At 36.4% G+C, this 24743-nt stretch overlaps 1 protein-coding gene across 1 annotated transcript in view; it reads left to right on the forward strand.

Moving 5' to 3' along the window:
• LRBA (LPS responsive beige-like anchor protein) overlaps positions 1–24743 on the forward strand; it is a 401040-nt gene that overhangs the window by 25094 nt on the left and 351203 nt on the right. Inside the window, exons 3-9 of the mRNA XM_061440892.1 lie at positions 15972–16203; positions 16338–16438; positions 18637–18732; positions 21833–21954; positions 22059–22185; positions 23421–23540; positions 23852–23998. Of these exons, the coding sequence (XP_061296876.1) occupies positions 15972–16203; positions 16338–16438; positions 18637–18732; positions 21833–21954; positions 22059–22185; positions 23421–23540; positions 23852–23998 (945 nt within the window). The remainder of the gene's footprint in view (positions 1–15971; positions 16204–16337; positions 16439–18636; positions 18733–21832; positions 21955–22058; positions 22186–23420; positions 23541–23851; positions 23999–24743) is intronic.

Consider the following 24743-nt stretch of genomic DNA (forward strand, 5'->3'; position numbering starts at 1 on the left):
TTTCTATTCGAAATCTGTTACCTGAAATGCCCATGAGATGGTGCTCATCAGTCTTGTTTTTGTGTAGCACCAGATCTGCTCGTAGTTCTGACTTACAATCAAGGATGCAGTGGTTAGCATTGACATCTTTCTAAAAGAAAGAAGAATGCAAAGCAACTGGCAAAATACATATTACTATACTATTTTGATGTATGCATAAAAACAGTCTTTAAATCCCTGCTTATTTTTGGGGAGATTGCTTTGATCCTAATTTACACAAATTAGAGATTACCACTTAATTTTTCTTTCTTAAAAATTAGTTTCTAAATAGCCAAAATGGAAAATAGGTTTTAGACATCTATAATTGTTTTTTTGCTGTTTTATTTGTTTTTCTCAAAGATCTATTAAAGTTTTCTATGCAGAAAACATTCTACTACTAATCTACACTAGTGTGTTCTGTTCTGTAATGTCTTTCTGTGGGAATTTCATTAGTTTGATTTGTTTATGTTTTCCCTTTGACTTATGCAGACTGTCTGTAACAAGCAACATGAAACAGTGGGCCTTGGGAGAAACATTAAACTCGTGTTAACTAAGGGAGAATGCTCTTTTCTTTGAGCTGGACTCACAGTGCTAGAAGCTCCAGTGCTGTTTTTCAAGACTGTACCATGTAATTTCAGATGCAAGATGGTGAGAAAAATATCAAGATGAAGAGACTAGAGTGTAATGTCTACTTTCTGAAGTAAGGTTATGGAAATACGTAGGGCAGGCTGCAACACGGTGGTGCCAAATGTGTTATTTTGCATTCTGTTTCAGACTGTTCTTACAGGTATTTTGAGAGTAGTAACCAGATGGCCTGGGGGAACTGGAGGCAGACCTGGAAGAGGACACTACTGACACAGATGAACTCCCAAGGAAAGAATTACCAATATAGATAGATGGGTATGAAAGCAAGAGTTGGTTGTGTGAAAACTGGAATGAAGCATCTGGCACTACTGTTTTGTGTTAATGTGTATGAATGAGTGGCATTTGAAGATAATATATTTAATGATGAAAAGAGGGGGTAAGAACCAATGATTTTCTAACCCTACTTCACACTGAGAGAACAAGCTTATGCAAAGGAGACTTCTGCTGTAAAAACATTTATGGAAAAGCTGAATGAAGCTAGGAGTAGGAAGTACCAATGTATGCAGAAGAGGAAAATGGGGAGATGTACAAACAGGAGGTAACTCTGCAGAAAAGTGGTCTTAGTTTCTCCTCTTCAGACTCCAGCATTGCTCGCTTGAAACCTTTTGTGTCCTGCAAGCTTTTCTTTCTGAGGAGGCTAGAGAATTTGCTTTCAGATTTAGTCTTCTCAGTGTTTCACTGAGCTGAAAGCCTGTATTTTTCATTCTGCTTGTTCTCCGTTAAATATAATTCCTTTTTCTTTATGTCTTCAGATTTATTGGTGTTTCTTCCTTCATTTCCTTGCATGTTTTCCTGTCTACCACTTCTTCAGTCTTGTATATCTTTATACTTCTAATTCTTCAAAAAAAAGGTACTTCATTATGGAAATACTCTAGCTTTTATTTGTAGCAAGCTGTGCCAGTTCTAGGTTGGGTAATTTCAAGTGGAGGAAAAAAATTCCTATGAAAGGAAATTAAGGACATTTCTTACTGACTTTTCATCCTGGAAAACTGAACTGAAAGATTTAGTTTTGGAATGTTTCATTTAATATGAAGTAATGCTACAGTGCTCCAGGGCACTGGAAGTTGCTGATTATGCAAGGAGTCAAGATAACTACAAAAGAAATCCTGGAAATTGTTGTGTTGGTATCGGGAAAAAATTAGGTGGAAGTGTGGCCAGTATGAGTGAGGAGAATGTGGGCCTACAACTCATATGATAAACCTACAAATTTTGAACCTAAACCACTTTTAAATCCTTAAAAATTATAAGAATTGTTTTTATTCCAAAAAGTATTTTAATGTCTTGGCCCAGAAAAACTCTTCTCCTGTCAGCTACTGGTATTTCTCAAAGAGTACAAATCTCATCTTGAGCAATTCCAAGAAAGCGCATTTTCAGAGAATCAAGTTTAAGTGCAGATCTCCAGGAATTGGTATTTTCATTCTCATAGAAGAGTGTAAAGAGAGCCAGAGGTTTTGCAAGAATAATTCTGAAAAGACACCAGTTGTATTTCTGAGAAAATGAATGCTTTACAGCTTGGAATACTACACAGCCTAGAATGCAGTGCTGTTTACACAGGATTGCTTATAGGGACATTTCCATACAAATGGAAGAAGACAGATAAATGTGAAATAAACAAGCAAAAAGTTTCCTGTATGTAAACTTGTGGGTCTGTAATCAGTAAACAGATTGTCTGAATAAATCACCATTTACTGAATTGATGATAGAAGTTTTAAATTTGTTAAGAATAAAACTTAAGACACACAGTCTTTTTTGTGGGAATGTAAATACCTAATTTTCATTTCCTGTTTATTGTACATTAGGATAACTGCTATACACTGAAATGATTGCTGAAATAGTGTAAAGCAAAACCCACACAGCTAAGAACTGCTTTTTCCTATGGTTTAAACATTGGAAGGAAATGATGCATATAATATGTTGTAGTTGAGCTGAAAGTAGGTTTTGGAATAATCAGTCCCATCCTGTTCACTAGTTGTGAAACAATGTTATCCTAGTTACAACAAATTATTATTCTTAATCGGCTGTTTAAAATTATAACCATATTAAAAGTAACCAGTAGTTGAAGGCAGTATCCTGAAATGTAGTTATTTTTACTACTGCTTGAAATGGCAGCTAACCAGCTAGTCCAGATACTGTGCTTGTACTCAGCTGTCAGCATTTATTGTTCCTTCTTTTGAGGAGGAGAGAAGGCATCTGGCCTATGTGTTTGATTTCAAGCCTGTTTGGTTTCTGGAGAGATCAAGTTAAGCAGGTGTCGAATAAGTGATTGGGGATCTTTCACTACCATTTAAGTAATATTTTTCATTAGTTTAAAATGTAAAAAACTCAAATGGCAGAATTTTCTGTTTAGAATACAGAGGCAAGGAATCATATAGGTTGCAAAAGGCTTTTAAAATTGAGTCCAGCTTTTACCCTAGCACTTCCAAGTCCGCCACTAAACAATTCCGACATAGCTTTATGACATCACATTTAGCTAAGCAGCTCTGCCCATCCAGTTCACACCACAGTTTCCCAGTTCCTCCAGGAGAGCCACCTCCTACGTAGGCCGGTGTGCAGACTACTTATGCAACATGCCATATGCACAAAGTGGAGGTATATGATAGACCAAGCTCATTTTAACTGTCGACCAGAGCTGCAGCTGAAGTTAGAACTAAAAACACAAAAGCATTCTCAGTTTATACAATTGCAAACTATGTTGTAATTGATTTTATTAAAAAAAAAATTACTGTCAAAACCAGCAACTGTCAGGCATTCTTTAGAAAACATGGCAAAACCCCCTCCCACCCTCCTGTGACAGACTGCAGTTTAGACTGGAGGAAGGCAACAACTGTGAGGCAAAAAGGGTTCTGAATTACAGATTAAAGCATTTAACCAGTAAAGCCAGCATTTACCAAGGCTTGACTTTTTCAAAAAGAACAAATTCAACAGATTTGTCAAAAAATCTGATAAAATCACAGCACTAATGCAGTTATCCTTGTTTTGTCATCAAAATTATAATATCATGTATTTCAGCTCCTAAAGCAAAAAGTTTTTTTTCTGGAATTACTACACTCATAAGCATTTAGGAATTTAAGAATTTAGAAATATGCTTAAGCATCTTCCCCACACAAGTCTGTGAATTGAAACTAAATTATCCATGTATAATCATACACATAACCTGAAAAAGGCTACATCCACATAACGTAGGAGTATGTGAAATGGTGTTTGTTTCTTGAAATACTCTTTTATCTGTGAAAAGTGTGATTAACTGAACTATAAATCTTGCTTCAGTGAGACAGTGAAGAACATCTGCCACTCTGAAAAGCTACTCAACTTGAACACAAGGAAAATATCAATATCAAAGGAGAGCTTAATGTCATCAAAACAAAGAACAGTATCATCTTTTTAGCAAAATCTTCTGTTTTGTTCCATATCCAAATTATTTTCCCTGTTTTCTTTGGTGTTAACAGCCACTGCAGTTGTACATGATTTCCTTCAAATTCTAGAAGTAGTAAACCCCCACAATAATAAAACTATGTAACCATCTCCCTGTTTTCTTAAAATCTCTACCTCCTTTAAAAATTGTATTTACTTACTAACACAAGTTTCAAAGAAAACATATAACATCTATCATAGTCATGGATTCTGGGACTGCAAGGGTAACTACAGAATTTATAAACAGAAAATGCTTTGGAAATGATAGAGGACTTCAGTAGTTTTCATTTAAACAAGCAAATAGAAAAATATCTCCAGCTTGTAAGTTAGCCATTTTGATTTAAATTCTAAACATGGCGATTCAGTGAAACCTGTAGCAGAGGAGCTATTTAATTTTCTTCCCTTCTACTGGTACATTATGTCTAGAAATAAAGTTTTGCCAAGCGAATTCAACATTATGAAGAAGCACAGATGCATTCCTCAGTGTTTATCAAATCAAGCTCTTAGTAACAAAGTTTTCCGTGGCTTTCCATATGTAAATATTTACTTGGAAAGATATTTCCCAATACAACAACAGAAAAAATAATTACCACAAAAATAATGAAGAAGAAACAAGTTTCAAGACAGCAACCTATAACAGTATAAACTGTGGTCTCTCCGGTGTGAAGCCAGAGACTATCTCCATTGTATCACTGCAAACATTGGAATGTCTTTAAATTCATGAATACATGTGGAATACGTCAATACATTTTTTTTCTCCTTTAAGAGGAAAAAAAAGGGGTGGGTGTGGGGGGGGTGGGAACAGAGCAAAAGCCTTTAAAGTTTCCTTTTTCTTTCAATCAGTCTACTTAGTACCTTTTGTTCCAGTGTAACTTTGAAGAGCAAAGCCAAAGAAGCACCACTAAGAGGAACACTGGTGTGTACTATAGTCTTTTGCATAGCTCACCATACTTTTCCAAGTAGAAAGACAACTTTAAAGTAGTAGTTGCAACTTCATGAAATTAAATTAGCATTAAGGTTATACCAACTTTGTGTATACAAAATGCTTTAGTGTTTTGGGTTGGGTTTTTGTTTTTGGTCAAAGATTTACGGCACTGTTTCAAAACTTGAGTTGTTACTGTGTGTGCATTTTTGTGTAGGGCATATCCAAATCCACTACTTTGTTTTCCATGGAAATGGAAAAAACTAAAGTGGAAAAGAGTTATCATACAGGGTGATCAAGAGAACAAGTGGAATTTATTAGGAGAAAAGGGGGAACATTTTAAACAGGAGGGTATATTTGTAGGCATTAGTGATAACATATGCAATGCTAGTCGTCTTTGTCTTGTTTGTTTCTTTGTGTTTTGTTGGGGTTTTTGTTTTTCTTTTTTCCTCTCCTTTACTGTTGTTACTCAGAGACAGTTTCCATTCAGTCATTGCCTACATGCTGAGAAAAGGGAGAGAGAGAAATCAAGGCAGGGTAGAGCCTTGAAGTAATAGCAGGAGCTTCTGTACTAGGTGTGGAAAGACTCCAGCCAAACAGAAAACAGTGCTGTGGCGAATCGGAGGAGGGAGAAGCTTTAAAATGTTTTAGCAAACATAGGAACGTAAGCTGCTTGTAACAAACATTAAGTGGCAGAGTCACATTTCTGTCCTTGCTTTTGGTGTTGCTTAGTGGCGATTGAAAGAACTAAAGGAAAAATGGGCTAGTTGCTGAGGTTTTACTGATGTTCTCACTAAGGCACCCTTTCTTTCTGGTGTAGTTAGTAGGAATCATAAGTTTAGCAACAGCAGCCTTGGTGTTATAAAGCACAGGTGGATGGGCTACAGTTGTGACTGTAGTGCGTATGACTGCTGCCTTTGCTCTTGCCCTCATGAGCAGTATGATGTGCTAAACTTCTTGTGTGTTGACATGGCTTAGATCAAAAAGAGGAATTGAGCACCAGTGTGGTAGTGGGTCTTTGAGCTCAGTCATGTATAGCTGATTTGTTCTAAATCCTTTTGATGTACCACTTGAGTCTTGTGCTTTCTTTCTCCAAGATACTTATTTCAGTGCACTCAATACACTGACTTCTAGTAGTGTATGTTTTAAAAACTAAGCAATGTAGTGTCATAGAGGGGAGCAGGGGGTGGAATCTGAAGCAAAAGGAAAAAAAAAAAAAGAGAAGTCATTCCTTGGTAAGAGTAAACGAAGGGCTGCTATTCATTCATTCCAGTCACCCTTCTATCCAAGAACATCTGCATGGTTCTCCCATGTTGATCACAGCTCCAGAAAATTAAAAAATGACAGCATGTAAAGCTGAGTGTTACATTTCCTGTAGCATGTCATTTAGTGTTTCTTACATCCATACTCTTTACTGTCTCTGCTTTAGCTGTGGCAGCAATCTCTGCCAATTGTGAGAAGGCAAGTGCAGTGTTTTCCAGCTGTTCTGGATCGAGGCAGTGTCAGAAATGACAGAAACAGATGTGCTGGCTCTTGGGTTCTGTTGGAATTTGTAACACGGTGCCTTTAGTTGTGCTGAAATTCTCTGCAATTAATCTGCTGAGCTATGAAATGTGATGGCAGTTGAGCTGGCACATGTTTGCGTGTAGCATGTGCTACATGAGGGCTGCAACTTTCAGTAGGAGAGGAAATACTTAACATCACAGTTGCTGAATCTGATAAAACCTGACAGAGCTTTATAAGTAAACTGGTTACTCACTTGAGCTTGTATTCTTTCTTGATTTTTTGAGCTTCATTTTTTTCCTCTTGTGGGGATATTGTTTGCTGTTCTTACACAATTCCATGTTTGGTACATGTTCTGTTTTGTTCCTTTTCTGTGATTTCCTGTGTTCCTTTTGCCTTTCTGCCTTACTTGTAGTGTCTATCCCCAAGTCTGTACAAGCTGGCTAAACACTTTCAAACCCGTTTCCTAGAATAAATCGATAACCATATTTTACTTGTAGAATCCCATTGTTGTACAGTTTTTTTAATAATGTACTTTGCAAGTATTACAAAGTGGATATCCAATTTAGGTCAGAAGTTATAAAGTTATACGAAGGGTTGTTTGGGTAATACTTGCAGGATGCAGACAGGTTCTGTAAAGAGCAGTGGCTTCCTTCCACACCCCCCCCCCCCCCCCAATCCACCGTAAACTCCCAGATATATTGCTTCTGTAGAAAAGTGTTGGGGTATATTGTCTGTTCTCTAGCATCTAGGGAAGCGATCTTCAAACCTTTTTGATTGCACCCCATTGCTAAAAAAACTTTGAGCAGGCACCCACAATGAATGTATAGCTATTAGGAATTATATGCATGTACTGCTGTATTAGCATATTATGTACATTATAAGTAAAAGCTAATTTTAATTTTGAACTTTTATTTAGTAATGATACAAAAAATATTTTCCACACCCCAGTGGATTGTCTTTTACACCTGCTGGGGTGCACGTACCTCACTTTGGATGTACTGAGAGACCTTTTGAGAATTATTTACATTTTATCTAGTTCTCATAGGTTAAGAGGCTGCAGTTTTCAGAAGGTCAAATATAAGATATTGTTGTGCATTTGTAACGCATTGTGGGTATATATATATTTAGAAGTACTCCTGTTCAATATATGTAGTATATATAACAACTATGTGGGTTTTGTGCTTCTTTTATAACTGGAAGGGGTTTACTACACCTGTGATTTCCTTACCGAATTGAAATTCAATAACTGAGTCATTAGTAAAACAAATGATTGAAGGAAGCATCTTAAAATGCTTTCTTACCGTATTGTTATTGCCGTCTTTGCACACTGCTTTAATTGAAGGAAAACAGTTATCTTTGGCAATCTTTTACATTTAGGTTATTAAAACAAGGCTATCTGCTAGTTTTTTAGATGCTGCATACTAAGCAGGTTAGAAAAAGTAATTTAATGATGAGAAAGCTGGGCAGATTGTTTCAGGTGTTTTTTTTAGCTGTATCCCAATGTATTATTAGACTTGAAGTTTGTTTTTTTGCTAGTCATTGCAAGAGAAGACTCTTCTCTGGTGATGGGAGTCAGTCCACTCATTTTAACCTACCTGTTTAACTTCTGTGCAGGTGCTGATTTTTAATTATATGTGAAGTTAGTTATATTTGCTCAGGCATGGTGCCAGTGTTGTATAGTTGGGTTTCTTTTTCCCTGATTTGCCTAAGGCTAGAATAAATTTGTTTCTGCCTGTATCATGCAGTGTGAATGTCTTCACTGGTGGAGGTAGGCACAAGTAGGGCATTCTCTGTAGAGTCATTCTGACTTTATGGTTTGTTACCTGTTCTGGACTTGTTGATACATAAGATATTAGAAGTGTTATCTTTTGGGCTACTACATTGAGGGGAATGATTAAGATAGGGCAGGATGCACAGTTGTGCTGCTTGGTGGCTGAGGTATGGTTAGTCTGTTTCTCTCAGCGTACAGCAGATCGTTTGCTGATGGGTGATTTTGTCTGATTGACAAAAAGTTGTCCTTGGTAAAGTTACATGTGTCTGGGTCCTGAAAAGAAGTCTGGTTTTAATGTTCTTGTAAATTCAAATAAAAACGTTAGATAACTTTAAGAAGTGTAGCTAGGGGAGGGAAGTGCTGGCATAATGAAGGGACAGTATGGTATGGTGCTTTGCTATGTGTGTTTCATGTATTTGAGTTTAAATTCAGAGTAATGTAACTCGACCTGACTTTCTGCTGGATGTCAGAAGATGACAGATTTCTGATTTTTAAAATGTCAAAACCATAAATCATTAGTTTGCTAAGATTGCACTAGCAAGCTATTAAGGAACATGGCAGTATTTACTGTAGATAAATGCAAATTTAAAAAGGTTCTGTGTATCATGGTTTAAATGATTTATTTGCCTTCAATGCGCATACAAATCTGATGTGATACAAAGATGTAGGATGTTTCATTTCCTGTATGGAGATACAAATTTGCATATTATTAAACCCTCTCCTGGAGTCGTATCTTTCTTGTATGTCTTAAATGGTGTCACAGGTTAAAGTACACTGAAAAAAGTTAATTGAACCAAAAGCACAATTTAATGCTATTAATACGGATACTGGAAACATACAAATTTCAGCTGGATTTCTATAGAGTCTCTATCTGTGTTAATATCTAGTGAGATGTATAGTATAAGCCGAACTCGGAAAGCAGCCAGGTTTTGTAAATAGGTCCATTGCCATTCTTTGGAGTGTAACAAAATTTTGTCTGGAAATTGTTCTACATGGAGAAAAATCAACTTGGTGGTCGTTTGTTTCCTCAAGGATTTGAAATAAAAGCTTATAGTCACATGATATCCTCAGGAGCAAAGGGCCTCTCTGCTCAGTGTGGTGCTGTGGACAAAAATGGTAGAAAATCAGCTTTATATTGTCTCCTGTTTTCTTCTTTGACCTTGTCCAATGGCTTGCAGGTTCGCTGGGTCCATGTCCGAGTGTGTTTTCAGTACTTGTGTTTTGTGGCATGTTCTTTGCAATCCATTTTACATTAGCTGTCCCACCTGTTAATGGGTCAGTAAAGAATGGGAGGAGGGTAAAATTCCTAATATGGGACTTGTCCATATCTTTCATTTTGGAAGCTGTTCTTGAATTTCCAGAAGGGAAGACAGAAGCACTGCGTGCAGGGGTATGAAGTAACTGTTTTGAGTGCAGTATTTATTTTTAATATGAGCTGTTTGTACTGAGATGATTTTTTTAACGAATTCCGAACTGGTAAAATAAATGTAGGTTTTTTTTATCTTTTAAAATTTGCTTTTGTAGGATAAAATTTAACATTTTGCTTAAAAGTGGGATTGTTCCATGTATAAGATAGGGATTGAATTTCATTGCTTGGTACATACTTTTAAACAAAATCTCTAAAAGCTTCTAAAATTAAGCCAAAAAACGTGTGAAGTTTGAAATTCATGGTGTTGCTCCCCATGTTTAAAAACATTGTGTAGAGCTGATTTTTCCTTGCATTGCTCTGCTTGCACTGGGGCTTCAGATGCGTACTCTGAAGTGACTTAATTGTGTTACTGAATTAATTTGACATAAAAATGCTCTCAAGCAGAGTAAAAATACTAGATTATTAGCTATAGGAAATACAGCATCATTGATTACTGCATAGTTACCTTTCAAAACTGTTCTCCTTCCCCCTCTCCTCTGTCTGGGGAAAAGATCATGAGGATGCATCAGATGTAGTGTACTTACCGGGACAAGAATTTTGCTTTAAGTTGTACATAGACATAGCTCAGTACCTTTTAAAAGAAAAGTTTTAATGAACTGTTTTATGGCTCAGATTAACTGCCTAGGAGATATTTGCTATTTTTCCCCTGTGTAAATAGGGTAAATTGTGTGCCTTCTGTAGCTAGCAATTGTGAAATTGAAGAAACTCGGGTTTTGTGTAAACCTATTCTTAATTGTAAACTTTTCTGCTAATTTGAAATCTTACCCAGTCTTACTTCCTGGAGATACAGCTTTCTTCTTCCTTGTGACAGAGCATGAGGTATAAACTAGTGATATAAAGCTGTCTTGGGGAGGAAGAGAATTATATTGTGATGAGACACTGTATTAAAAACGTGTAGTGCTAGGCTAACAGTTTCAAGTACAACATTAGGTGGCAGTAGTAGACTCTTAACACCTTGTGGGTGCTTGTTAAATTTACTTTCAGGCAGTTTTCCAAGCTAGAGACAGATTTTGAGAAATTTTATTTTAATACAGAACATTTATGTTACATTACTATGAAGGGAAACAGTAGGAATGATTTTTCCTGAATGACCCGTCTTTGATCATAGTTAATAACAGTATTGGACAGAGTCATATGAAAGCATCGAGGTTAAAGCGGGTGCATTGTTGTTGTGCAGTGCCAGTATTGATATACCTGGTTTAAAATGGTCCATTCTTATTTCCTGGTAAATGAAGGTGTTGGCTTTGTTAGGAGCTTGGTAACAGGAGAGAGAGCAGCTAATTTAAAAGAAAATGTAATGTGGTTTTCTGCTCAAGAAGTACCTGTTTGCTCTTTGTCTGATAAGTTTTGCTTTCTGGTGTTGGTTTTGGTTTTGCTTGTTTTTTTTTTAACATGGAGGAAAGCAAGGCCAGAGTTGGAGCAAGATTAAAGATGATGCTTATCAAATAGGCTGGAGTAGCATCTTCCCTTCTGCGAAAAGTGTCACTTCCATATTCATTGTCTCAAGTTACTTTAAACTTTGAGGTAAGGTAGCAAATGATTTAAATTGTCTGCATGTTGCTGGAAGGCAATGACCTTGCCTTTCATGAGTGGGTCTTCCCACAGTTCTTTGTGATTTGTCTAATTTTTATGTTGCTTTATGGTTGATGTAGTGGCAATATATTGAAGAAAAAAGATTGACATCCAGGCATTTTCTTTCTCTTTCCTTCCTATCTATAACCTCTCTGGGCCTGAACCCTGTTTGTCATGATTTCACTGACTTCACATTCATGCTAATGTCATTAATTGATCTACTTCTCCAAACTTTCAGCAGGCTTTCCTACCAAATCTCTTCGTAGGATTCATGTTTTAATATGGTCTCACCTCCATGTATTATGTTAGTGATGGAAAAGTGAGAAGTGAGGGGCAGAGAATGAATTGCTGCAAATTAGTATGTACAAGTTATTCTTCCTCAATTTTTTTCTCTTCTGGTCTATAGAGGCCTCTCCAAATCAGGACCATCTTTTTATCACACCCAGGATGTGTATCATGGCATTGACTTTTACTGTTTCCTGTTTGTCTTCAGGGGATTTGGATGCTTGGGATTACTCATAATCCTATGAGATCCTTGTCCTAAAGAGATTTTTAGTACTTATACTTTCCAAATCTTTGGCATGGGAAGTATTTGGTATTTTTGATGATCAATACATTTGTTTTGAGTTTCTGAATACGTGAAGGGGATATGGAGTCTGGAATGTGAATATTCTGTTGTTACTCAAAAGTATAATGGCTAAAATGAATCCATCGTTTTTGTGTCTGTTTTGTCCAGAAGCTGCATGCAGATTCTGTCGTTGAGGGATGAAACACATGAGGGTTTTTTGTTTGTTTTGTTTTTAACCTCAGGTTGATTGACATGATGTGAAATTGCATAGAAGAACAGGGCCATTCTGGACAACATAACTATTTTGTGAACAGATATAAAATGTAGGGTGTTTATCAAACCTTTAATTGTTGAAATAACATCTTGTTTAGCTTAGCACATTTTTCTTGATGTTTACCTTGCATAAGTACCTTACTGTTATGAATAGAAGATTTTGGGCAGTTACCAGCTTTGTACGCATGGTTTTGCAGGTTCTTGTTAAGCATAAACTTAAAATTTTCCCTGAGATATGCCTAGCCTACTTGACTGCACTTTATTCTTCCTGGGATAGGCATTTTCTACTGGATAGTCATTGTACGTTCTCATTATTTTGGACATATTAAACAATTCTGAGATTACAAAATCAGCATCTTAAGCAAAGAGAGGTCACATTTTGCTTAGTTAATAGTTCTTTCATCCTGGCTTTAGTGAACAAATCAAGTACATTTGTCTTGATGTGTAGGTTGTATGACAAATTTGGCTTTTCCACGAGAAATGCTGGTTGTGGTCTTGGAAATACTTTTGCCTCCATTTTCTTACTAGTTTTTGCAATATTTGTATCTGCCATTGGGAGAAATGATTTTAGATTCATAATGTAGATAATGATCTTTTAGGAAAGTAGAGCTTGAATGTGTTTATTCTAAGCTATTTTCTGCATACTGTAGTTTGGTAGTTGTACACTCAAAGAGTGACTCTTTTATATCTTAGGTCACTTCCATTTTATGTTAGATGAAAAACTCATTGTGAAGAGAGGTTTCATGTGTTTAAATTGGCTTTTTATTTCTAAGTGATGTAGTGCTATTTTGTACTTAAAATTATTGCTGTTATATTGACTTCTCATTAGTTTGGTCCTCCAAGGGACGAAAAACCCCCCATACTCTGTGTGTAGTAGAAAATTGCTGTATTCTCCCTGTTGTCAATCAGCTAAATGTAGAAACATTTTACAAAAAAGCTTGAGCTATTGGTTTAGTTTATATTTATATTTAGTTTATATTTTTTCAAAGGTAAATATAACTGGCAAAATGTAAAATTTGTGAGGCTGTATTTGAATACTTTGAATACTGCCCTTTACAACCATTCCTGTAATCTTATACTTAATTCTATATGCCGAAGAAAGAAAACGTTATGCCACCCTGTAGGTTGCTATAAAGATTGTTTATGCAGCTCAGCATAGGACTTAAAATACGTTGAACTGGAGAATTTTGAAAAATGGACTGTGCGACACAGGAGACCAAATCATGCTAAAGTGCAAGGAAAGACTATACATCAGTTCAAAGGCTACATTATTCAAAAAAATACAACCATAAAAAAGGTAATAAGATTACATTCTCGCACTTCATGGCTAGTAAGGTGCATTAAGCTGCTCAGATATTCATAACTTACTGTGACATTTGGGAAGATTACATTTTGCTGTGCACAGCCATTACTGCAGCTCAGATAATAACTAGCCAATGCATGGACCTGGATTATGATCCCTGTCATTGGAAACAAATTTGTGTTTTGAAGGTTGATCAGTTTCAAATCACCATTAGAAAGGGTTAATATGACATACTGTGGGGTGTGTATGTGCTTATGTGCATCTAATGGGTATGCATACATATAGTACATCAACTGCACTGTGCCTTTGGTGTATTGCTTTCTCTGTCAGTCTTTTGTCCTCACTTCCCTTAAAGGAAATGTTAAAATGGTAATTATTTTTACCGTAGCATATTATTTCTAGAATGTACTTGCTGAAATGCTTATGTTTGCAGATTAGATGGGATACCTAATTTGACAGCTTCCTGGATGAGTGGTTACTGATAGTAGTGTATCTAGCCAAAAATGAAAGATTGGTAGTGTAGACTATAGGGTGAAGGTAAGGTCACCTCTAGTTGCTGTATATGGTTTTGGTGTGATAATTGATGGTTCGCTGATAGTTAAAACCAAATGCATAAAGAGTTGAATTTCTTGTTAAGAATTAGCAGGTGGTTTGTGGCTAGAATGTAAACTTCATCTATTCTGTCCATACACAGAATGCAGTGTTTTCTTTGTTTCTTACCTAGATGGTGAGAAAGAGAGTGGCTTCTTTTGAGCCATTGGGGAATACCTCAGTGCTGTAGAGTATGATAAATTCAATGTGAAATGAAGTGTAACGTTGCTCATGTATTTTATATTTTCAAATGTTTTGTTCAATTTGGTTTTTTTTAATGGGTGTACATATTAGTTTGCATTTGTTTTGCGATAATTATGTGTTAATTTATTCTGCTCTGTGTTCTTCCTTGAATTGTACCTTACAGAGGTTTCTTGTGGTAGGCCTCTGCTCCATCTTTTGGAATGGGAAAACTGAGGCTTGGAGAATGATAAGGACTTGATAGATCTGTTTGAGTTGACAGCATGAGTTGATATAGGGAAGCTAGGAATATAATTCAAGTCTCACCATTCAGTTCCTACCGTTTCCCTAGATATTAAGGAAGCATCTCACAGTAAATTGCATAATTTTCATGACCAAGAGAGGAGAAAATGGAAAAGTGTAAATTACTGAAATTGTAGCCGTGAGACATTGTCTATTCTGTCATAAACACAGTAACTTTCTCTGCTTCTTGCTGTGTTTGGCATTACTGATTTATGCCCAGAAGACCAAAGATTGCTTCTTCAAAGTGACAAGATTTAGACACTTGAGGAAAATGTATGGTAATTTTAGTAGTTAATGAAGAGTATATATTCTCTTCTGTTGGCTAAGTTTATCCTCAAATCTTGACCAGCTGAGAGAAGCTGTTGGAGCTAGTACGGAAGCAAGCTAGCGTATGTATTTTGGGGCAGTTGCAACATGGTATGACTTCAGCAAGTCACAGTATTGAAGCTGTTAATGGTGAAAGCCTGTGAAAGGAACACCATGTGGGACAAAAATATATTTTTTTAGATAAACTTGTAGAAGTGAGAATAATCTGAAATACTTTGGATCATGAGTCCATTTTGATCATTTGGGTCAATGCTATCTGAATTCATATTTGTATGATGGTATATAGTAAGTATTTTGGCAAGCATGGCACGTTTTTAGGTTGTTACATTTCTGAAGTCCAAGAGAAGATTAAAAAGTGGAGGGGAGGAATAGGGGTGGAGTTAAGTGATTACAGTTCATCTTTCTTTCAACTGGAATTTCTGAGTACACTAATTTCCTTCCCCTTCTCACCTCCTTGGTGTGTGTATATGTTGTTAGTTACTCACTGTGTGCTTAGACAAAAGCCTGCACCTAGGAGACCTGAAATGTCACAGGATTAAAGTGCCTTAGCCAAAGCATAGTCAAAGGCTTCCAGTGGTGCTGCTGTTTCACGTTCGTGCAAATACGGCCAGCCTTTGCTTCCTTTTAGTACCTGTGACTACTAATGAAACTGGCAGTTAATACTTAACCAGCTTTATTCAGTATCTCAGGAATGACTCTTAAGTGTTTAGAAGTGGCAATATTTCTGATGTGCATCAGCTCCTTTTGGGTAGAATTGTCCTCTTATTAAGCACATGTGAAGGAAAGCTTTTAGGGCCACTCAGGCCATTTAAGGTAGCTGACTTGGCTCTTTCACTGGTTTCAGAACACTCGCTTGGTGTCTTCACTTTACAGCTGTGTGGGGCAGCTCAGGACACCAGTACCTTGAATCATCCAAATGTTGTTCTGTACCAATGGCCTGATAGTAGGTGAGACCTTAGGAACACCTTTGTTGAAGTTACTCAACAGAACTTGAAACAGAGGAAGAACAAAAATTGATATATGGATATTGGCCTCATTGTGTTTCTTTAATGTATTTGATAGCTTTTTTCTTGCAGATTGAATAACTTTAAACATGGAATGCTACTTTGATACAATTGTTTTAAGGTTGTTCTTTAATCTTCTGTCTGAAAGCTTGTTGGGGGCCAGTTTGACTTGGAAATGAACTTCATCATCCAAGAAAGAGAGGCCATCACCTGCATGGTAGACTTGCTGGACAAGTGTGACATCACCTGCCAGGCTGAGGTGTGGAGCATGTTCACAGCAATCTTGAAGAAAAGTATACGCAATCTACAAGCATGCACAGAAGTGGGGCTTGTTGAACAAGTGCTCAAGAGGATTGATAGAGCTGACAACATGATTGCAGGTACAGTTTCACTCAGTGTATGACTCAAACTGAATTTCTTTATGTAGAATGTCATGGAAAAATTTAATAAATGATAGAAATTTGACATTGCATTCTATTAAGCAATTATAGTGCTGTTTCTTTTTCCTTTTCAGATCTCTTAGTGGACATGCTGGGTGTGTTGGCTAGCTATAACTTGACAGTTCGAGAGCTAAAGTTATTCTTCAGCAAGCTTCAAGGACAAAAAGGGAGATGGGTAAAAGAAACAAAAAAGTTTCAGTTTTGTGTTATTGTTGCTTATATTTTTCCTGTTGTTCACAATTTAAAAGTCTGTTTGATAACCTTTATAATGAACAAATTGTAAACATACCAAGAAATACAGGATGCTTTCTGGTATTACAGCAGTGAATCTTTTTACTTGCAAGCAATTAAAATACAGAGTAGAATAGTGATGAAATTAAATTTCCTCCTGGATCTGTGGATAGGTTGATCTTTTTGAACACCTGGGAATAATACGGTGACTCTAAGCAAGTGTTTTATACACATGTTTTTATTTTTGTAATTCCAGTTGTGAAATTGAAGGAAAAAGGATTATTTGTTTTTTTAACTGCAAAAGAGAGAAATCTATAAAAAATGTCTACATAGGCAGTTCAGTGTGCTCCTATTTTCACATTGTTCTTCTTTACGTGAATATTGGATATATTTATCTGATTAGGGAGATGAGAATTTATGGTAGAAACTGAAATGAAGGAAATAAGCTCCAGCTGAAAAATTCCATCATGTGTGTAGTAGAAGGAAGGAGAGGGTCTCATTTTATTGTTGAGAGCCACCTTCCCTGAAGTAAAAATGTGTGTGTTGTAAAGGCCACCAGATAAAGTTTTCTTTAACATAAACTTTTTTTTTTTTTTTGCTGAAATTGGGAACTGTTGCACCAGTCACTTTACCTGCTTTGAATTTTAAAGTATCTCTGAATGCGCTATCTAGTGTAGAGTGTCTCTGCCTACTTCAGATAATTAAAAAAGTCAATATAAAAGCCAGTAGGCACAAATAATAAAGCAAATTTTAAAAGACCTTTTGATAATCCAGATAACTTTGGAAATCTTACCTTGTTCTAATAAAAATACTTGAAACTTAATAGAGGGTTTAAACTTAATAATTGAACATATAGAGTATATTTAACCACAGATGAATTAAAGTTGTCTCTGTAACACTCACTTTTTCATTTCCTGTCTCTCTGCTATTTGCATTTAATTTCCTTTCTTTATTAAAGACTAAATATAGAGGAAAGAAAGAGAAAAATGTCACAGTTGCATTGCTAAGGAGTTACACACCTCCATAAATCTTAAAATCAGCAGTGCTGTAAAAGATACAAAGTACTTGGCTACAGCACAAATTACCTAGTTGAATTCTATAGTGCTGAAGACATCTAAGCAGTTCTCTGTGTTTCCTCCTCAATTCTAATTCAGGTTCATGAAGCACTATTTATCTGACTAATTTTTGGTACATTTGGAATACTTGTAATGGATCATGCAGTGTTTGGTTCTGCATACAAGAAGGGTGAAAAGGGCACTCCGAGTTAAAACTCAGAACTGTAAAGTCATAATTTAAGAATGCTTTCCACTGGAAAGTTATGAAGTGGTAAAAGAAGACGCACAAAATTGTTCTGTCACTATTAGCAGTATTTGCTGTACTTCTGTTGTTGTGAGCTCATGTACTTGATCTGGAGTTTATAGTTGCTGAGTATTACAACAAAGTCCTCACAGAATTAGGGTAGTGGTGGGGAAGTGTTAAATATTCACACTAACTGAGCACGCAGTTTAGGTGCTCCAGACTGCCCTCGAGACTTGAATCTTTTTCCATGGGCTTATATGAAGGGATATATGTAACCAAAACCACTTTAGTATATGACTGTAATCCTGAGGAAAATAATCTCTGCTGATCCACCCTCTCCCTTTTCCTAGGTATTCCCCATCTCCTTTGTGCTGGCCAGGTTTCATACAGCACAGTCCAAACCTGCTGTAATTGAAAATTGGTTTGCATTTGTTTTACCGAAGTCAGTTTTCAGCTGGATCAGTTAATTTTCTTTAGGTCACTGCAAATTCACACTAATGGTAGCACTGATAGTAATGAACAGCTCGAGGGAGGAACCAGCATTCAGGGTCAGTTTAGTTTATGCTGCATGAAAGTGGCTCTGGCCTCTTAATTTAGTTATCCAATTAATTTATCCTTAATTTAGTTATCCAATTAATTGTATTTCTGTGCACCTACTTGATATTGTGTGAAGGTATCCATAATTCTTTGTTAATGTTGTTTGTTGAAAGGGCTAAGTGTCTTAGAGTATTGCTCAACTATGTGCAAAGCTTTTAAATTTGTCAAAATTATTTTTTGTGTGCATAGTATTTTCTTTCTTATAGGTGTGTTTTATTTATTTACAAGTGTAATTCTCTTTGTCAGCCACCACATGCTGGGAAGTTACTGTCTGTGTTAAAACACATGCCTCAGAAGTATGGACCTGATGCCTTCTTCAACTTTCCGGGAAAAAGTGCTGCAGTATGTAGATATTTTAAGTCTCTTGTTTGTTCATTTGTTGTTCTCTCATGGCCATTGGTTATTCTCATTTGTTCTGTTTGTTTGTCTCATTTGTCAATGTCATAGAAGTAGAGCTTTAATCAGATTTTTTTTTCTCTGCCTGACACCAACATATGCCTAAATAAATCATGTTTATAATAAATGTGCATTATTACTATAGAAGGACAAATACTATTACAAAAAGAAAAGCTATAAATGAAGCTTTTTGGTTTTTTTTCCTCTCTAGGCTGGGTCAGGTTAATTTTGTTGCAGTAAGAATCTGCCTGCTTTTCGCTCCCATGTTCCTATGGGAATGGTGCTTGTGTTATTATCCAGTATGAGAGTAGTTTTGTGGTGAGTTGACCTTGGCTAGACACCAGGTGCCCACCAAGCTGCTCTACTGCTATACCTTCTTACCTGGACAGGGGAGAGAAAATGTATTGAAAGACTTGTAGGTTGCACAAGGACAGGGAGATCACTCAACTGTCACCGTCAAGAACAAAAGAGACTCAAATTGGGGAAATTAATTTAATACCAATCAAATCAGAGCAGGGTAATGAGAAATAAAAACAAAATCTTGAAACATCTTCACCCCACCTGTCCTTTCTTTCCAGGCTCAACTTCACTCCTTATTTCTCTACCTTCTCCCCCCCCAAGTGTCACAGGGCAATAGAGAATGGGGGTTGCAGTCAGTTTGTTATACCCTGTCTTTGCTGCTCCTTCCTCACCACACAGTTCCCTGGCTCCAGTGTGAGGTCCCACCCATTGGAGATAGTCCTCCATGAACTTCTCCAACATGAGTCCCTCCCACAGGCGGCAGTTCTTCACACACTGCTCCAGCATGGGCTCCTCTCTCCATGGGCCAGAGGTCCTGCCAGGAACTGCTCCAGTGCAGACTTCCCATGGGGTCACAGCCTCCTTTGGGCATCCCCCTTCTCTGGTATGAGGACCTCTAGGGACTGCAGGTGGATATCTTATCTGCTTCATCCTGGACCTCCATAGACTGCAGGGCCACAGCCTGCCTTGCCATGGTTTGCACCATGGGCTGCAGAGGAATCTGCTCTGGCACCTGGAGCAACTCCTCCCTTCCTTCCTCATTGACCTCGGTGTCTGCAGAGCTGCTGCTTGCATATGTTCTCACTCCTCTCTCTGTCTGCAATTGCTCCTGCACAGTAACTTTTTCTCCTTCTTACATGCATTATCCCAGCGGCACTAGCACCGTTGCTAATGGGCTTGGCCTTGGCCTTGGCCAGCAGTGGGTCTGACTTGGGGCCAACTGGCATTGACTATATTGGACATAGGGGAAGCTTCTGGCAATCTTTGAAGAAAAGTCTGGAAACTTTTGTTAGTGAAACCACAGAAAGTGTTTAACGTGAAGTGGCCATACTTGCAGCAGATGATGTGAATAACATATATTGGCTATAAGAATTTGCTGAGAAAATGTGGATAGTAGACATATAGGTTGAATAATACTGAAAGGGGATTAAATTTACCAATGATTAGTCTTTTCATAATTGTTCAGGTGACTGATTAATTGTTAAATTATGATTTTCACTTGAAAAAGAATTAGAAACTGAAAAGGTAGTTGAAAAACACTGTGCAGAACCTTCTGTGGAAATTCAAGTATATCAACACTTTTGCTCCTGAAATCGTAGGATGAAATAGTATGTTCAAAATTTCATGCTTAATTCAGAATAAGATATGAATAAGATTTATCAGATGACTGTTTCCAGTTTTCTTCACATAAACCCATTACCTTTCTGCCTCAGTGGCTTGAGATTAAATTTCACCAACTTGATGACATAATTCTTTTTTGGAATGAAAACTTGAGACTGAGAAGTACAGATTACTAGAAAAATGCTTCTGCACTTGTGTGTTTATCATGTGCAACAGAAATTGGCAATAGATAATGTTTTTTGTTCTGTTTGGCTATTCATGTGCTGTTTTTGTATTTGACTTCTTGTGATTGTGTTGAACGCTTGAACTGTATGTATATTGGGATGCCTCAGTAACCTTAGGGTGAATATTCTTACTTTTTTGTTTAATTGAGAGGTCATAGAAACTAAGTATTTAATATAATTGCTCCAAGATCCATTGTGAGTTAAACCAAATGATAGCGCTACCAGTTGCCAAAAGGTGGGCTCAAAGACATGCAGACTGATTAGTTAGCTGGTATAGAGAAGGATTTATAGCATTTTGTTTGGACAGGGATAACTGAATGGAGCATGGGATCATAATAAGGAGTCTGGTGACACTCGAGTTCTTTGATGTTTTTGTTCACTGGTATTGATCATCTGGACAGGATCTTTGATCAGAGGTTATGGCAGTCTTAGTTGAAGTGTGTATTGCAAATCTGCACAGCAAAACAGTGGAAAGTTAATAGTAATGTTAATAAAACTCCAACCAAACAACCCCCCCCCCCCCAATAAAACCCCACTGTTTGAAACAGAGGGTCCCACAACACAGTATATAACTTAAAAGAGCTTTTGAGTTAGCATAAACACAGTGTTTGGTATGAAGATTTGGCTGGTGGAGATTGTATTACCTTTCTTTTAAGGAAGTTTATATCTGTCATAACTGGAAGGTTAGGTAGACGTGAGGTTTCAAGAGAGAAAAGAATCTGTTAAGTGAAATGTATGTGATTTTCATTTTGTGGCTAGCCTTTTTTCATAATAAATTATTTTACTGAATACCAACACTATGTGAAACTAAGTTTATAAATCTCATTATTCTGTCAGGTTGCCACAAAACCAAATCAGCTTGAATTTGCATTTTAAGGAGTTTTTATGCTGTAAGGTTTCCACTAAAGCATTTAGTTTTTGAACTGTAGCTTACTATTAATAGTCTACTTTGAGATACAAAGATCAGTTTTTAAATATTTAGATTAATTATTTTAACAATGGAGCATAAAATGCACAGAAGTTAGGCCAGATTTTTTTAGTATAGAGAAAATGTAAATATTTGTACTGTACACATTTGTATCTGTGTATCAGTATACATTTGTAATGTCTACCTTAAGCTGTATACTCATAACTATGGTGATGTTGATTTTTCTGCCTGAATAACTTTTTACTTTCTTTAGGCTATTGCCTTACCTCCTATAGCCAAGTGGCCGTATCAGAATGGATTTACTTTTCACACTTGGCTAAGAATGGATCCTGTAAATAATATCAATGTGGATAAGGATAAGCCTTACTTATATTGGTGAGTATTATGTAAAACCATATTTCTGATGTTTGGTTTCTGTTAATTGTTTAATGATTTCTGCTTCCATCTGTGCATGTGCTGATTTTGTTCTAATTTGTTAGTTTTCGAACAAACAAAGGACTTGGTTATTCTGCTCACTTTGTTGGAGGCTGCTTGATTGTAACGTCCATAAAATCAAAGGGAAAAGGTTTCCAGCATTGTGTTAAATTTGATTTCAAGCCACAAAAGGTGAGTAAAAATAATAAATTTTTTCAAACTGGTTTCATGAATTAGAAAATGTAGGCTGGGAGGGAGTGTTGTAGGCATTGATTAGGTGCATCTTTCTGCAGGAGAACAGATACACTGGAATGAGCAAAACACATTAGTGTTCTGAATTCTTGTTTCTTTTAAATTTTATGTATAAAATGTTTAAGAAAGAGTTAGAAAATGCAGTTCACCAAAAGTTGTATGAATTTGTTAGTCTTGTGAGAGCTGTCTGAGTACATATACACAGCTTGAAAGTTAAGTCTTGTGATTTTTTTTTTTTTTTTTCCTTCTCTATACTGTGTTTTCTCCCACCTTTGGACATTCTCTTCTCCTTTTCCTAAAAGGTTTTGCTGAGGCTCCCCTTAATGTTATTACTCACTCAGTGTGGAAGAATGCAGTTTCATTATAAGAAAGCGTGATTACTAACCCAAATATAATTTTCCTGATCAAGCTAAGACAATTAATTAGGAGTTTGGTCATCTTGCATATTGGAAAACAACAGATTCATTCTCAAAAGAATATTTTACTTCATGTTCGTTAAGGTTGTCCAGGAAATAGTGTAGTTGTATTTGGTGCTTTATGTATCTTTTAAAATCTAATCATTAAAATATGAGTTTATTTTTATCACTGATGTTCAAGGCTAGCTTGCCTATTAAGTAGTATTATGCTATGTTGAAAATGTTTCCTTTTTCAATTAGATATTCTGCTAATGTTTTTGGAGCAACTGGTGTAAAGGTTTTGTGGGAGAACAGGCCTCCTCAGGAATTTCTTATCAGTAATCCCCTGCTGTAAATATGGATTCTGTTTGTGATAATTTGACATGCACAGCCTTTGAAAGTCTGTAGTCTGGAGCCATCCCTGCTCTTTGGAATGACAACATTTGCAGTAGTCCATCATGCTAAGAGTAATCCAACTTAGAAATTATTTACACAGTGGTTTCAGTGTAAATTAGGTTCAGCATTACCATGAAGATTTTTTGAGTTCTATGCCATAAATATCTCTTAAGCTTCTGTGTCTACCTTTTGTTGAAAAACTCGCATATTATCCTTTGACCTAGCTATGTGAGAAAGCTCACCAATGACTCAGTCTTTTCTACTTAAAATAAATCTTTCAATCCTAATGTAATTCAGATAAATAGTTGAATTTATTCTACACTATGCCCCACTTTGATGCTTAAGTGCCTATATAGTTATATCAATTGTTTTCTTATCATTTAGTGGTATATGGTTACTGTAGTGCACATCTATAACCGCTGGAAGAACAGTGAACTTCGATGTTATGTAAATGGGGAGCTGGCATCTTACGGAGAAATAACATGGTTTGTCAACACCAGTGATGTAAGTGATCCCTGTATACTAATCTCTGTAGTTGATCATCTTGATGTATTAAATAGATATCCTTTGCCATTTTTTTAATTAACCTCCCCCATTTTATGCATTTAAAAAAAAAGTTGATATTAAATTAGCAGTTGTTTGGTAGAGGCACAGATTCTGCTTTTATACATCTCAGCTCTAGAATTTTTCTGCTGAGATCTTCAAATGCTTGTTTTGTGTAAAAATAATATTCCCTGAAAATATGCATAGTCTTTGCATAATTTGCTTGTGTAGCATAGATTAAACCCTGTTACTTGGTTCTGTTTCATTTTCAGACATTTGACAAATGTTTCCTGGGTTCTTCAGAAACAGCAGATGCCAATCGAGTGTTTTGTGGGCAAATGACATCTGTTTACCTTTTTAGTGAGGCTCTCAATGCTGCTCAGATCTTTGCCATCTATCAGCTTGGTCTGGGATATAAGGTATATTAGAATTTACTGTAAAGTTTCCAAAGCTTAGTTCTGATAAGACTCTTTATGCTGGGTTTTAAGAATGTTGCAGCACCTCTGTGTCCTTCTAAAAGTGTTCTTACTGTATAATCTTTTTCTTAAACTCTTCCATGTTTCTTCTATAAGCCTATGTATCACCTCACAGGCTACAAGTAAGCATTAATTCAGTTATTTAATTTCTTGTTAAAATATTGTGTTCCTGTTACTTCTCAAAATTTTCGTGTTGGTTGTTGTGAGAGGGAGAATCACTTTTTCATTAATGCTGAAAACTGAAAATCGAGTATGATGTATTTGTTTTAGAAATGTAGCTTTATATATGATTGTGCTAGACAGGTTTTTTTTTAATGTGTGACATTAGTGCTGAGGATTAGTTTTGTTGCAGTGATTTATTGTTTGTTTTGTCATAGCCTGAAGGGTGCTAATTGAAGACTATTATTTGCTAGCAGCTGTACAAACATACGCTAAAAAGATGGTTCCTATTCTGTCTGCTCCTCAATTATTAGTTCCTTCTGAGTGAACATTGCTGACTGTCATTCTGTTTCTTAGTTAATGTGTTCCTTTTACATTACCCACCATTTTGCAATGTTGCTCTTCAGGGGTCAAAAAGAAAAATTCTGCAGTTTTATTTCTGTAGGATTGACTTTGAGTCAATGTTCTTAAGAGACCCTTCTCAAAATATTGCTAGATTGAAGAGGCAATGTTTTAGTCATTTTTTGGC

The sequence above is a fragment of the Pezoporus flaviventris genome, unplaced genomic scaffold, assembly GCF_033815535.1.
Source record: "Pezoporus flaviventris isolate CSIRO_AGI_PZ_B2104156 unplaced genomic scaffold, CSIRO_AGI_Pfla_v1 ptg000002l, whole genome shotgun sequence".
NCBI classification, from domain to species: Eukaryota; Metazoa; Chordata; class Aves; order Psittaciformes; family Psittacidae; genus Pezoporus; species Pezoporus flaviventris.